The sequence below is a fragment of the Barbus barbus genome, assembly GCF_936440315.1.
Source record: "Barbus barbus genome assembly, chromosome: 49".
NCBI lineage: Eukaryota > Metazoa > Chordata > Actinopteri > Cypriniformes > Cyprinidae > Barbus > Barbus barbus.
The window spans coordinates 13,988,417-14,003,273 of NC_136727.1; the positions used below are offsets into that span (position 1 = coordinate 13,988,417).

The 14,857-nt window shown below is 37.7% G+C and overlaps 2 protein-coding genes across 3 annotated transcripts; both read right to left on the reverse strand.

The window, feature by feature from the left end:
- Positions 1-4,607: 4,607 nt before the first annotated feature.
- Positions 4,608-7,844, reverse strand: LOC306867412 (regulator of G-protein signaling 1-like). Of its 2 annotated transcripts, none has more exons than XM_079413051.1 (5): positions 7,565-7,844; positions 7,370-7,429; positions 7,195-7,259; positions 6,882-7,048; positions 4,608-5,940 (listed from the first exon to the last, which is right to left on the reverse strand). In XM_079413051.1, the coding sequence occupies exons 1-5, from the start codon at positions 7,639-7,641 to the stop codon at positions 5,752-5,754; spliced, it is 558 nt and encodes a 185-aa protein (XP_079269177.1). In that variant the 5' UTR covers positions 7,642-7,844; the 3' UTR covers positions 4,608-5,751. The 2 variants fall into 2 exon arrangements, with proteins under 2 accessions (XP_079269177.1, XP_079269178.1); XM_079413052.1 differs by having other exon boundaries at positions 5,011-5,940; positions 7,511-7,746.
- A 4,917-nt stretch (positions 7,845-12,761) lies between these two features.
- On the reverse strand, positions 12,762-14,800 carry LOC306867589 (regulator of G-protein signaling 21-like). Its single transcript, XM_079413339.1, has 5 exons — positions 14,609-14,800; positions 14,439-14,525; positions 14,031-14,077; positions 13,781-13,947; positions 12,762-13,427 (listed from the first exon to the last, which is right to left on the reverse strand). The coding sequence occupies exons 1-5, from the start codon at positions 14,683-14,685 to the stop codon at positions 13,248-13,250; spliced, it is 558 nt and encodes a 185-aa protein (XP_079269465.1). The 5' UTR covers positions 14,686-14,800; the 3' UTR covers positions 12,762-13,247.
- Positions 14,801-14,857: the final 57 nt, after the last annotated feature.

Genomic DNA, 14,857 nt, shown 5'->3' on the forward strand with positions numbered 1-14,857 from the left:
CATAAGAAACAACAGTCTTGGGGCAGTTCATTTCAGATTTTGTTGCTGATTTGAAATATGTAATTTAATCGTGAGTTCAGCGAGCCGTTTTTGAGATTTCAGGATTCCCCCATTCATTTAGATAGGACTTGGTCTTGTTTGAGCTGCCCGGAGGCTAGTGTTGCTTTCGTCAACGAAAATTCGTCGTCAACGAACCTTTATCACGTGACGAAAACGAGACAAGTCGCAACATAAATGCTGGTCATGTGACGATGACGATAATTAAATATATAGTGCAATATTGTTGACGAGACTAAATGTGGTTTACAAAATAAAAACTATGCTAAAATGTCTCTTTATGTCAAATCAGAGCATCTTCCGTGTCTGCAATGGATGTATTCTTGAGTCTATAAGGTAACAATAATATAATAAGATAACCTTGTTTGAAATGGGTTTGGCTAAAATAAATTTTGGTTTCGTCTGTACTACTAGGTACTTATACTATATTGACTGGGTTAAATAGAATTGCATTACTAAAAAGAGACTAAAATACAATTTTCATTGATGAAAACTAGACTAAATGTCATCAAAAAACAACACTACCGGAGGCATTGCAAATATGGCGGCCGAGTGAACGAACTGTCATGAGGCCGGGCTGCAGGTTTGCCCTTCCCCGCTAGAGGTCGCTATTCCCTTTTCCCCCGGACTCTATTCACTGGATTATGCACATACACCTGTTTGATCACACACACCTGGCATCTCATTACACACACACCTGATTCTCATTACCATGGACTATATATGTTCCCATTTCCCGATGTTCTGTCTGGTTGCATTGCGTATGTTTGTTTCCCGTGATTCTTGTCCTGCGTCATGTTCTGAGATCTGTTGAGGTTATGTTTTGGTTTTGTTTATTTTGCCGTGTTGGCTTTTGTATTATTCGTAATAAATAGCGCTCACCTGCATCTTGGACCCAGCCCTCATCTGTTCTCGCTCTGTGTCGTGACAGAATGCAACCAGCTGAAATGGGTCCAGCGGGGAAGTTGCTTAACATTCGCCAGGGAGTCCGGAGCACGGAGGAGTACGCCAGGGAGTTTTTCGATTTGGCTCGGCGATCGGAGAGGGAGAAGACCTGTCTTATGGTCTTTTTCAGGGGTGGCCTAGCCGAGCCCTTCAAGTCCCTGACGCCATTCTGGGACCCTGAGGAGTCGCTGGAGGAGTACATCAACCTGGTTCTATGGATGAGCGGCTCAACCTTCAGGGTGGAGTTAGCGGCGGTGCCCGCTCACAAGGCTTCCGAGACAGCTGTGATCACTCCCGTTCCTCCTGAGAGCGCGGCGTTTGCTCACGTTCCTCCCGAGACAGCTGTGCTCACTCACGTTCCTCCCGAGACAGCTGTGCTCACTCACGTTCCTCCCGAGACAGCTGTGCTCACTCACGTTCCTCCCGAGAGCGCGGCGCTCACTCACGAAGCTCCCGAGACAGCTGTGCTCACTCACGAAGCTCCCGAGACAGCTGTGATCACTCACGTTCCTCCTGAGAGCGCGGCGTTCGCTCACAAAGCTCCCGAGACAGCTGTGCTCACTCACGTTCCTCCCGAGAGCGCGGCGCTCACTCACGAAGCTCCCGAGACAGCTGTGCTCACTCACGAAGCTCCCGAGACAGCTGTGATCACTCACGTTCCTCCGGAGAGCGCGGCGTTCGCTCACGAAGCTCCCGAGACAGCTGTGCTCACTCACGAAGCTCCCGAGACAGCTGTGCTCACTCACGTTCCTCCTGAGAGTGCGGCGTTCGCTCACGAAGCTCCCGAGACAGCTGTGCTCACTCACGAAGCTCCCGAGACAGCTGTGCTCACTCACGTTCCTCCTGAGAGCGCGGCGTTCGCTCACGAAGCTCCCGAGACAGCTGTGATCACTCACGTTCCTCCTGAGAGCGCGGCGTTCGCTCACGAAGCTCCCGAGACAGTTGTGCTCACTCACGAAGCTCCCGAGGTGGCAATGCCCGCTCTCAAGGCTTCCGAAGCGGTGGTACCCGCTCACAGCACTCCCGAGGCGGCGGTGCCCGCCTGGTTTGTCCCTCCGGTCCCACCCTGGCCGTTCGCTGGGGTTCCTGTTCGGCTGGAGTCTCCCTGCTCCATTCCTCCGGATCCGCCCTGGCACCCGGCTCGGCCTCTGTCTCCCGGTTCTCTGCCTCCACACGGACCTGGCCCACCATCCCTCCCCCGGTGTTGCCGTTCTACCCCCCTACGGATCACGGATGGAGCGTCTGGAAGCCGCTCCTTTGAGGTGGGGTACTGTCATGAGGCCGGGCTGCAGGTTTGCCCTTCCCCGCTAGAGGTCGCTATTCCCTTTTCCCCCGGACTCTATTCACTGGATTATGCACATACACCTGTTTGATCACACACACCTGGCATCTCATTACACACACACCTGATTCTCATTACCATGGACTATATATGTTCCCATTTCCCGATGTTCTGTCTGGTTGCATTGCGTATGTTTGTTTCCCGTGATTCTTGTCCTGCGTCATGTTCTGAGATCTGTTGAGGTTATGTTTTGGTTTTGTTTATTTTGCCGTGTTGGCTTTTGTATTATTCGTAATAAATAGCGCTCACCTGCATCTTGGACCCAGCCCTCATCTGTTCTCGCTCTGTGTCGTGACACGAACTTTCCTTGAAAGGGACTTTGGTTCTACTACATAAATTATACACAAAACCACTGTGTCCTATGTAAACGTAAGATGCTAGCAGGCATCTAGGAATAAATTGACCCCTCTCCAGAACTTGGTAGCCAAAAGGTGAGTGCCTGGAAGTCTTCTGACCAGGTTTGTAGTGGTTTTCACTCCTTGTAAAACTATTTTGGTAATCTTTGAACAAAGTTTTATGCTAGCTATTAGCCAAAGCATAGCAAAGTACAAACTTTCAGCTGTCCAGTTTGTCCTAAAACACAGTTAACATTTTTTTTTAGTCGTGTTTATGTTCTACAACATAAATTACATATAACACTTACTGCTGTGTGCTTTGTAAATACAAGATGCTAACAGAATAACAAGCTACTATTCACAAATTAATGTATAAAGCAGCCATGTTCTAGCATGTCCAACTTGCTAGCTAAGTTCATCTCTGGAATCCTCTGACCAGGTTTGTAGTGGTTTTCACCCCTTACAAAACTCTTTTGGTCATCTTTGACCAAAATGTTATGCTAGCTATTAGCTCTGTTCAAAAACATAGCAAAGTACAAGTGTTCCGCTATCCAGTTTGTCCTGAAAAAAAAAGAACATATTTTTTATACATGTCCGTTATTAGCGTTGCTTGAAAAGACGTTAATGTTATGTTCAACATAAATTACATACATAACCACTGTGTGCTTTTTAAATGAATATTAGCATGCTAACAATCTAATATGCATAAACTGAAAACAAGTGTTTTAGTATGTCCAACTTGCCAGGTAATAGGTTAATCTCTGGAAGTCTTCTGACTAGGGTTGTAGTGGTTTTCACCTCTTGCAACACTCGTTTGGTCATCTTTGAACAAGAGTTTTGTTAGCTATTAGCTTTGTTCAAATAAAACCTACCAAAACAGAACTAACTTTTTTTTTTTAGTTATGTCTGTGATTAGCATTGCTAAAACAGACATTCATGTTAAGTTCTACAACATAAATTACACACAAAGCTGTCATGTGCTTTGTAGACAAAAGATGCTAATAGGCTAACAAGCTACTATTCATGAATTGAATGCAATACATCAACCATGTTCTAGCACAGTGATACTCAAATCTGGCTCGCGAGATCCACTTTCCTGCAGAGTTTAGCTTCATCACTGATCAAAACGCAGAAAATCGAACCTTCTCCGAATTTTTTATGACGGACAAAAGTTTCAGAGGCAGTGTGTAAACGTGATTGACAACGTGAGGTCGTATTTATTTTTCAACGTGTGAAAATTTCAGACTCGGTGTGCAATGACCTTTAGAGTTAAACTCTGCAGGAAAATGGATCTTGCGAGCAAGATTTGAGTATCCCTGTTCTAGCAAATCCAAATCTCTAGAAAATCTTCCTTCTTAGATATGGAGAAATAGCATTCAAGATTAGCTATAAATTGACGTCATGAGTGAACGGCTCTATATTTAAAGCTTTTAAAATCCATTACTGACTAAATTAGGCATTAGCGTTCTGTGCAAAAAAACGTTAAACAAATGGCTGAAGACTTAAATCCTTAAAAGGAGTCAGTTTTTCCAGTCACAGTTCTGCTTTATTACCCATGTGCCCTTGACCAACACATTCAAGTTTCTCCAGCGGAACAGTCCCTGCAATTAGTGTGAAGTGTCTACTAAATGGCAAGTCTCACAGAGGAAGGCTTGTGTCATAAACTAGGTTAGCAACGTTAGACATGCAATAGCAGAAATGTGCGAGTTGCAAGATCTCATGACTTTTCAGCAGCCGCTGCAATGCACACTTCTCTGGCGCTTATGAAGTCTTTCTTTCTTAATTCCCTGTTCTGTGGGAACTGAAACTCATCTGTTCCTTTTTCAAATGTAATTGTTTCACTATGTAGTCATGGGACCTGTCGGACAAAGGGTTAGAAAATAATAATTCCTATATTAATCAAATGAGTTGGCAGTAGCTGGAAAGTTCCCATTTAATGATTTATTTGGTGTTTTACACAGTATCGGTAGTGGCTGTAGTATCTTGTTTTCCAGTGAAAGCAACAACCTTCAAACAAGTTAAATTAACCTGAGAGGCAAAACTGCACAAGATAAGCCATTTCAGTGGGTATACACAATATATTGACACAATATTGTTTATGGTTTTATTTATCGGTATTGGACGATATTGGGTGTTTAAGTTCACAAATAGTATAAGATTTAGATATAAAAAAACTTAAGGGAAAGTGGAGGTTTATGGCAAAGGTTTAACATTTTAATGTGTTTGAACTTTTTATGGAAGTAATATCGGACATTTATCGGTTATCGTAAAATCTTCTTGGCAAAAATAATTTTGAATGTTATATATGAAGCAAACCAAAGACAAAAAGTCAAAAGTTCAACAGTGTCTAATCTTTATTTTGTTGTCCTCAAAAATAACAGTTGACAGAACAAAAGTCAACACCCAACCAGTGGCTGTGGCTAATAAATAAAAAAAATCATTATTTAACTTAAACTTTATAACATTACAAGTAATGCCTACAGTTTTTGTGTGTGGCACACATGCTACAACTGTTCTTATATTATATGTATTTTTATTTATTTATTTAATTAATTTAACTTGACCTCTCAAGTAGGTAATAAAGTCACATTTTCTTTAATGTTATACATCTGTGTGGCAATTAGGCACCGATGTTGAAATAGGATATGTCAAGTTCCTCTCACAAAAGTGTCCAAACCAACTCAGCCAATAGGCTGAGGTAGCTTTTCGTTACTAAAGTAATTGCAGGACATGGTTAAGCAGTTCTTAAAGTTCCACTGGAAGTGCCAGGAAAAGAGAATAGTGTTGTGCCCACACTGTAGCTTCAGAAACCACCGGAAGGGCTTGAAAGAGCGGAGTCCTTATCTACAAAGGAAGCACCCTTAGTTAAGAAGCGCTCATGGCGCTTCAGTAACATGTTGGACTTTGATATCAATGGCACATTCCCAACCGATGCTCCATATTGTCTCCTTCTAGTCTCAGAGGTCTTTTAGGGTCTGATCCACATGGCGGGGGCGCAAGCTTTTGGGTTCTGGTCCTGCACACAAGATCAGACCGTTCCAGTTTTAGCTTTGGTGTGATATATCCATAGAGTCATCTTTGAGCATTGTCCGCAGCGAGGGACTCAAGAAGGGTCTTGTACATCTCAGACCGTAGAAATCTGGGGTAAGAGTCGCGTTCCATCAGTCCGTAAACAATCTTCTGAGCCTCATCGAAACACTGTGGCGTCGGACTCTTCACTTTGCTCTTGATTTCCTCACGTGTGTGATAGTCGATGTTTATCTGCAATGCAAATGAGAGCCATTGACACTGTGTCTATACTGGAAGTGACCGATTGTTAGACGTACTGTCCATATAATAAGAAATTACATCGGAAATATTCAAAATTAAGTCGTATTTGCAGGAAAATAAAAGAGACAATAGTATAAACAACGCAATAATAAGGTGTTCAGAAGCCATAGTTTGTACTGTGAAGAGCCCAGTATCAGATAATATTTTGCCAATTCCTTTATTTCACAATCAAACATTATTCCTCCATTTATATATTTGTTTTAGATCTTCTGTGGCCTGTTTCCAGGGGTCAAGCTCCTCTGCTGGGGGGCCCTGACAGTTAGTGGCCCCACGAAAATGGCCCTAGTGGCCCTGTAATCTGTTCAAGTTAAGTATGAACCAATCAGCTGTAAACTCAGTTTTACTGTGGACTTCAGCAATCTATTTATAATTATATTATATTATATTATTGTGTATACATACAAATTCAATACAAATGTACTTGAATTATTAAATGAATAATGAAATATTTTTATTATATTATTTATGATAAATAATTTTTAGTAATTTATTATTTTATATTAAATTGTATTGCTAGAAAATCTACATATAAAGACAAATATAAATGTATTTATAATTAATTATTAATTAGTATTTTTAATTATATTATATTACTCCTGTATATACATGCAAATCTATTACAAATATTACTTATTTTCAATTATTATATTATAATAATTAAATATTTTTATATTATATTGCTACTGTGTATATATGGTTAGATGATTTAGCGTTATTGAACAAAAACTGTATGAAGTTATTTAAATATATAACGTATACAATTCCTGTCATACAAATGGAGAAAATAAAAGTGTATCACGACACAACAGACACTTCTAGCATAGCCTTATTGATTTGTATAGCGACAAGGTGTCATGTGGTGTGTCCTGCACCTCTTTCGGAGATTCTGCTTCGACGAATTGCTCGAAGATTCTCCTAGCCTTCGAGCTCATCTTAAAGGACGACGTTATCTTCTTGTAGTCCTCACACGTCAACCAGAATTCGATGTTCTCATCGCTGAACTCCGATTTCAGAAAGGTGCGGAATGTGGCCAGGCCATCTGGAGGGAAGTGAATGCCGGTGCGCGTCAAAACACACGGCGCGAATGTAAACCAGCACCTCTTTAATTTACTCATGTTTTAGTTTTCTCTGGCCTCAGCAAATCAATGAAAATAAAAGCCAAAAATAGCTTCGAAAAAGACTTACATTTGGAACCGAGGAGTCGCTCCAGAGACTGGGACCATTGTTGGGTGTCTTCTAAACTTAGGCTGCTGAGATCAGACGGGTTTGATTAGTTGACCGTAACTGGATTAGAAGCAATAACTCTTGTTTGAACTATTTTGGACCTGGTGTCCGTATATGTGTGTCGCTTTTTCCTTACCTCTCAGGAGCAGATGAACTGGTGAACATACACTTTAGTCGGCACATGAGGTTCTTTCCTCTACGGAGAGAAAGTCAGCTTTGTTGTCTGCATTTTATGCTTCACACATGCAAACCTACACTAAACCATGCTGGAACTCACAATAATTTCCCTTGTGCTGATAGTTGATTGCAAATGCCTGAAGATCACACTTACAAGGTCTTGTTTCTCCTGTAGTCATCTCTGTCCATGTTGAAATGTGTTGGAAGAGGTTGTGGGATTAGGCCAGGCATGGTAGAGCGAGGGCTTATTGCCCAGGAATCCACAGCTGTGCGCTCCTGCTAGTGATCATGCTGCACTTGGTGCTCTACAGGTTTCCCTTCTGCGTATCCGGCTCTGCTTTTTATGGCCTGCGACGGTTGCTAAAGGCTCGTGTCACCAAGAGGGACCACAAAGAGGAAGCCCGTCAAACCCTCCTCCCCGGCTGCTCGTGTGTGAAAAGCATAGCCTGTTTCTCCATATTTTTAGAGATGTAAATACACATGTACCTTGTTAAAATAGCTGATAAGCAAATTACAGCTTTGCATGTTTTGGGTTTTTCAGTAATCTACAGACGTAAAAGGGCCAAACTGTAATGGAGCACGGATGGAAATAAGAGTCAAATGAGATGGTTAGGCCATTTCATCACTCTTTGTTTTCTGTTTTATTAGCATTGCAGAAGTTACACAAAGGAATCCTTTCTCAAACATAAAGATAATGAGTAACTAGCTTCACCTGCACTGAAAATAAAAGTTATGATGAGAAGCAAGAGTTTTACTGCCTGATGTCAGAGAGCAAGTGCTGAAGTTCTGCAAGGTCTATGGTGTCTTCTGGTGCTTTGCTTTTTAATTTTATTAAATGATTTCACTTCTGTAATAATCTGCTAATTGTCTTCTTTACAAAGAGACTAACCTTAGGTCTGTATTCAAAAGCGTTCATGAATTATAATAATTTAAGTTTATTAAATGGGGATGACAGTTAACCAAAGTTCTGCTCAGAATAACCTATAATGAAACTTCGCAAAGAAATGCATAACCAGAAATATTTATTGAGGACAAGAATTGTTTTTTAGGCAATTTAAGAAAATTGTTTATTAATATTTATTACACTTTTGTTTGTAGAAGTCAATAGAAGTCATGTGGTGCAACCAACGTAGACCCTCATATTTATGAATTAATTCATAATATTTGTTTTAAAAGTTTAAAAACATTTGTTATTAAATCAAAGTCATATGGTGCAACCAACATGCATCATAGACCCCCTGTAGACCCTCATGACTGTGTGTGAAGGTAAGTACATCTTGGAAAATATCAGATTAGTTCAGGTTATAAAATGTGGTGCAGCTCCACAAAAAAAAAAAAAAAACAGGGAAAAACATATTTCTGAATAATTAATATAAAAAATACATTGGAAATGTTTTTCTTTGTGAATAAATATTTTCACATGGATTTTTTGTTATTCGTATATAAAAAAAAAAGGTTTAGGGAAGCTTAGTTCAGGTTGTAGAATGTCATGTGTTGCAAATCTACAAAAACATAATGATACTTATAATTTAGCAATTTATATATTTGTTTTATTATTGACATCCCGTGGTAACTAGGAATTACACAAGCTTCAGTCTGGATCCAGAACACCTGAGAAGAAATGATGCCAACCCCTCAGAGGACTTCAGATGATGCCAACCCTGAAACAACATACAGAACTACCAAATTTTGCTATAGGTTTGATTGCAACATATAATCCTTGCTGTTAATAGTGTCCATCGTCTGTTTGATTACGTCATTGACTGATTTTTACCATACATTTCTGCCATATGTACATCAACTTGACAAGGTCACCACTGATAAGCTACTACTAATATATTGTAGAATCTTTTATTTTCTGTAAAGCTGTTTTGCAATGATTTGTATCGTGAAAAGCACTATACAAATAAACTTGAATTGAATTGAATATTTGTAAAAATACATTTGACATTGAAAAATGTCAGGTTGTGCAACCAACATGCATGAAAAAGCATATTTTATAGACCCCTAAAGACGTTGATCTGAATTTGATCTTTTTATGACGAGCCAAAATAAATTAGTTCAATGTAAAATGTCATGTGGTGCAACTCCACACACACACACATAAAGATATTTATGAATTAAAAATTATTTAAAAAAACATATTTAAATGGGGGATCATAAAACTGCCTATTGTTTTTTTTTTTTTAAACATTTGTTCATATCAAAGTCATCTGGTGCAACCAACATGCAAAAAGCAAATGATAGCAGACCCCATGACTGTATTTAAAGGTCAGTACCTCTGAAAATTGATAATTTGATATTTTATGACAAGACAACATTGCATCAGCTTGTAAAATGCAATTTGGTGCAGCTCAACAACAATAAAAAAACATGACGTTCATGAATAAATAATTCAGGATATTTGTGTAAAGGTACATTTTAAACTGAAAAATGTGTTTTAAAACTTTTTTAATGAAAAAATGCTAAGTAAGAGTGCAGTTCTAAGTACTTGGCATGCGCATTTTTAACTAGATTTTTTAAAGATTGTCCTTTATCATTGTCACTCCATGAACCCTTTAAATTGATCTTTTTTTCTGTGTATTAATCCATAGTAAGTGACTTTGGGTTTTGTCTCGATAAGTTTATCCAAAAATGGATATAAGCAGCCAAGCATTCACCTTTGACACCGTAAGTTAGTGACAGCGTGTGTAGACATCCTCAAAGTCTCGTCATTGGCGCACTCATACTGTAACACTGTCAGTTTCTCCATTGTGCGCAATTGAGCAATTTTGTACCTCAGGCAATGCTGGGGCCTCAGAACATTACTCATTTCCTTTTAGTTGCCATGGTGACTGTGTATTTTGCAGCAGATGATGGGCAGATTGTGTGAGAGATTGGTCAGCGCGTTCATCCGCAGGCTGAAACCGGGTAACTTACAGATTGGTGAAACATCTCATCAATTATTGGCGCATCCGCTGTACAGTTGCATGATGGGAGCTTACTTTTAACGGTCGCCTTTGTAAATTCATTTCCTTTTGTCCATATTACCACATGATTTCACATCATTCTGAGTGACAACATATTCTTTGCGTTGAAACGGGAAACAAATGTATTGGAAAAATCAAATCAAATAACATATGATTGAATTAGTTGTACATTTCATTGTATTTTATTAAAAGCCATTGGTCCCTCAGCAGCAAAAATTCATTCATTTACTTACACGCTCATGTGTACCCATAGAAAAGAAAACTAATAAATATTATTAACAACTATAATAGTATCTAATGATACTAAAATAACCTTGAATTTTCATGTTTCGTGATGTAGTCTTGTAATGTCAAATTTGATTGATATGTTTAATTTATATATAATATATATGAATATTTAAGGCAAAGTGAATGTTTTTTAAGTAAATAAAAAATATCTGAATTGTTTCGTCTAGACAGTAGTGAGATTAAATGGATAATAAATTGATCATTCTGTTCTTGTATCAAAAGATTTCAATTTGAACTCACTTTTCTCAGATTTCTAACTGAAAATTGAAATAATTATACTATTATACAAGAAATTAATTATCATTCATTTTTGAATTCTTACTGTAGTCAGAATTGTTTCTATTTTTATTTCTCCCCAGCAATGAGAAGCATCTGAGACAAAGTTGATACCTAAATTAAACACATCTGAGAAATCCATAAGGTCTCCTGAGCTTTGAAAGAGCGATCAGTGAGCAATAAGATTTTCTTCTGGTAATATTTATATCATCAGCATAATATTTTAATGAAAATCGTCTGTGAAAAATCAAATACTGTGCATTCAGTAACAATTTTATAATGAAAAGCATCTTAATCCAATAAACATGGTATTTTTAAAAAAAATTTTCCCAATCTGACGTGGATAGGTATTTCCAGTGGTCCTAAAACAGTAGTGTCTTTATTGTAGAATTACCTTCCCCAAGAAGGACATACGCTGAGGGAGATCTAGCATGCATCAGACGACCGTTGACATTCACTGTGTTGGTGGAATTTTAGGTCAATCAAACATAATTCTTAGACGCTCTGAATTGCCTTTTTAAGCTATGAAGTAAGTCATTGACACAGTGGGGTCAAGCACTGACATGGATTATTATTGTATTATATGGCAATGTCTCTCACTTAAGGCTCGTCTCTGCATCAATTAGCTGGGGTCGGACATGTGACCAAAGCACAGTTCCTCACAGACTGAGCTGGTTTTCTGCTCATAATTAGTCATTGTCCACAGAATTTCTAAGTCAAGCTCATCTGCGGTTCACAGCATGTTTGTGTGTTGTAATCATAAAGATAGCATGACGTTCTTTCACTCTTTAAAAGGACTGGAAATAATGAATGCCCCAGAAAAAAAAAAAACACTGTGAACAAGAAACATGGATTTTATATATATATATATATATATATGTAAAGTTAATATTTATAAGTAATAATGCATTTTTGTTTTTCCTAGTCAGTGGTGAGATTAAATGGAGAACAAATGAAGATGTCTATTAAAGTTGTTGTTGTTTTCTGCTTTAGTAATAAACATTCCATCAATTAAATATACCTTTTTTTCATTAACACAAAGAAAAATATAGATAGATAGATAGATAGATAGATAGATAGATAGATAGATAGATAGATAGATAGATAGATAGATAGATAGATAGATAGATAGATAGTAATCTTTTCTTAAAGAAAAATCCAGCAATTTATGTATGTATATAATATTAACTTTAGGTTATGCGTCAACTCTGTTACTGTCATATTTTTCCTGTTTTATTAATAAACTATTCTGTTCATTTCAAATAATTTTTTTAAGACAAATCCAGTCATTTCTATATGTATATGGGTAGTTGACATAATATTGTGCCCTATGGTGTGACATAAAATTAAAAAAATAATAATAGTAATAACCTCTAACATTGAAGATAAGCCTCTCTCATGCCATTTGTACCTCTAAGAATGAAGATACATTTTTCTCATGCTATTTATATGTTTCTACATTTTTAACCAACCACAGGACACAGTCCAAATTTTATTTGTCAACTATTCATATATGGTTGATTTTAAGTTATGCGTCAACCCTGTTACCGTCATATTTCTTATTTTTGTAATGAACTATTTCATTAGTAAAAAAAAAAATTCTTAAATACAAAATCTAGCAATTTTTTCCATCATGAGGATGTATTTGGGTGTAGTTCTTTTTTATTACCATCACATTTTTTTAGTAGGGGAACTCTCTTTTGTGTTCCTTAATATTTGTGGAAATAACAGCATTAAAATGTCTTTTTAATGAGACCTTTGTAGTTTCATGTTCTTGTATGTCAAACTGAACTGTAAATTTCATAATTTCTTTTTTTATATGAACGTTTAAAGTAAAGTGTATGTTTGAATGCCGTAACTGGGCCTATGCAGTCTCTTATCAAATATAAGATAATAATAATTATTTTAAAAATGTGCAAAAGGCTGTTTGATGTCAACTAACAGTTTATCTTGAAGTCTCACAATACAATTTCTCAACACTTAAACACTTGTGTGATACAATCTAACAGAAATCTACTTTCAAGACCAACAAATGTCACCCATTTTACAGAAAAGTCCAGCTGATGTCTCAAATAACAGTGGAAGCCATTTAATGTATCTTCATTCTTGATCATTTCCTGTAACGGTGACACTTTTATTTTTCTCATTCTTCTTATCACCCAAACCAATGAAGCTGAGCTTCTGCACACCACGTACTTTCTGTTCTCCTCTGTCATTTCCTCTAAACCACGTGCATATGTCCTCTTTCTGTGCGCCGGCTCATTAAGAAACATTTTTCCAGTGAATTAGTTGTTATTGGCTGGTCTACATTGGGCTCCTGGCTGCGTTCCTCAGGTTCTTATAGGCCTCAGATTTGAGGAACCTTGAGCAGGAGTCTTCCTCCATCAGTCTGTATATATGCATCTCGGCTTCATCAAAGCAAGTGAGGTCAGGCTTCACCAAAGATCTCTTGATCTTCTCACGAGTGTGATGGTCAATGTTGACCTGCAAAATTGTAATATTTACATCCATGAAAGATAATTGAAGTATATTTATATACTAACATTTTCATTTCAATGGTGTTTAGTTTGTTAAGCAAATGGCAAATGCAAAAATTCTGGTTTGTTTTTCTTTTGAGCCATTATTAATGCTTTTAAAATGTCATCTACGTTTATTTGCAACTTGCAGGTGCACATTTATTTTTGGAGAAACTTTTTAGTTACCAGCCCAAATACACCCACCCCCTCCTCCTATTGATAAACAATATAATGCAATGGCATTTTTGTGCATTTCAATTTACTATAACTGTTTAGAAAGGCCCAACTCTATTTAAATCTTTACTGAATGCACATACTGACCTCTTTTTGAGCCATGGGCTGGAGAAACTCTTTGTAGATATCTGCTGCTTTCTTAGAGAGTTTGCCAAATGAAGTCATCTGCTTATATTCCCTGCAGGCAAGCCAAAATTCAATGTTCTCCGCACTAAACTCAGACTGGAGAAATGAACGAAAGGCGTCCAGGTAGTCTGTTCGCAAAAGAATAAATTTTTAATATTCTAAAATTAAACATAAATGATATATATTAAAGGTGACTGGTGGTTGAACTAACCTCTGTTTTCTAGCAGATCAGATAACTTTGGCCCATGGCCTTGCAGTCTGAAGAAAAAAAAGAGAAAATCAGAAAAAAAACACCTAAAATACAATATTCCCACCATCCATAGTCATATAAAATACTTTTAAATACTTTTGATGATTTTAAATTTAAATGATGTGTGTGTGAGACATGTTATAGATAGATACTATATATGTATATATTTATATTACCCATCTTTTTCTAATTATTTTATGAAGACTACATGGACATTTATATTTAAACTTTGCCTTTTGTCACCCTGAAGGAATGAACTAAGGCAAAAACTATTTATCTGGCCAAAGTCTGGCCTTACAATTAACTGTTTTTGCATCAAGTACCCATAAACTGATGATTTCATTATTGTATAACAATTAAAAAACTTACTGATAATGAGAGTCTTCAGTATTTTTCTTAATAAAAACACATCGGATATTGTTTTTCTGTTTTTTCCTGCTCGAGAGAACGTCCAGTCTGAAATTAAAATAAACACTTCAGTCAATCTTTCAGTCAATTCAAGAAGTTCGTATGAAGAGAGACGAGTAAAATTCATTTACGTTTTCGGTTGTTTCTTGTTCCGAATGAGGTCCTTGCACTCGTAGATCCGAATCTTTGAGAAAAGCATTTTAGGCATCGTGGGGTGGCGGGAAGTATTTATTCAGAATGATCCGCTATGCTTCATGTTTGTGACAGACTTTTCCCATCTAACGGCTGTATAAACGGTCCGGTCGCCAGGCAGATGGAGTGAGATGTTATCATACCTGAACAAGTTCACACAAATCTCTGGATGCCATTGACATAACGAA

What these genes read in the sequence shown, in the direction of transcription:
- LOC306867412 (XM_079413051.1), bottom strand. Translation starts at nt 7,641, where the DNA reads ATGCCTGGCCTAATCCCACAACCTCTTCCAACACATTTCAACATGGAC. An exon ending in AGTTCATCTGCTCCTGAGAG is followed by an intron (nt 7,260 to 7,369) that starts GTAAGGAAAAAG and finishes GTCTGATCTCAG; the next exon opens with CAGCCTAAGTTTAGAAGACA. An exon ending in AAGCAGAATCTCCGAAAGAG is followed by an intron (nt 5,941 to 6,881) that starts GTGCAGGACACA and finishes TTTGCATTGCAG; the next exon opens with ATAAACATCGACTATCACAC.
- LOC306867589 (XM_079413339.1), bottom strand. Translation starts at nt 14,685, where the DNA reads ATGCCTAAAATGCTTTTCTCAAAGATTCGGATCTACGAGTGCAAGGAC. An exon ending in ACTGAAGACTCTCATTATCA is followed by an intron (nt 14,078 to 14,438) that starts GTAAGTTTTTTA and finishes TTTTTTCTTCAG; the next exon opens with ACTGCAAGGCCATGGGCCAA. An exon ending in AGCCCATGGCTCAAAAAGAG is followed by an intron (nt 13,428 to 13,780) that starts GTCAGTATGTGC and finishes ACAATTTTGCAG; the next exon opens with GTCAACATTGACCATCACAC.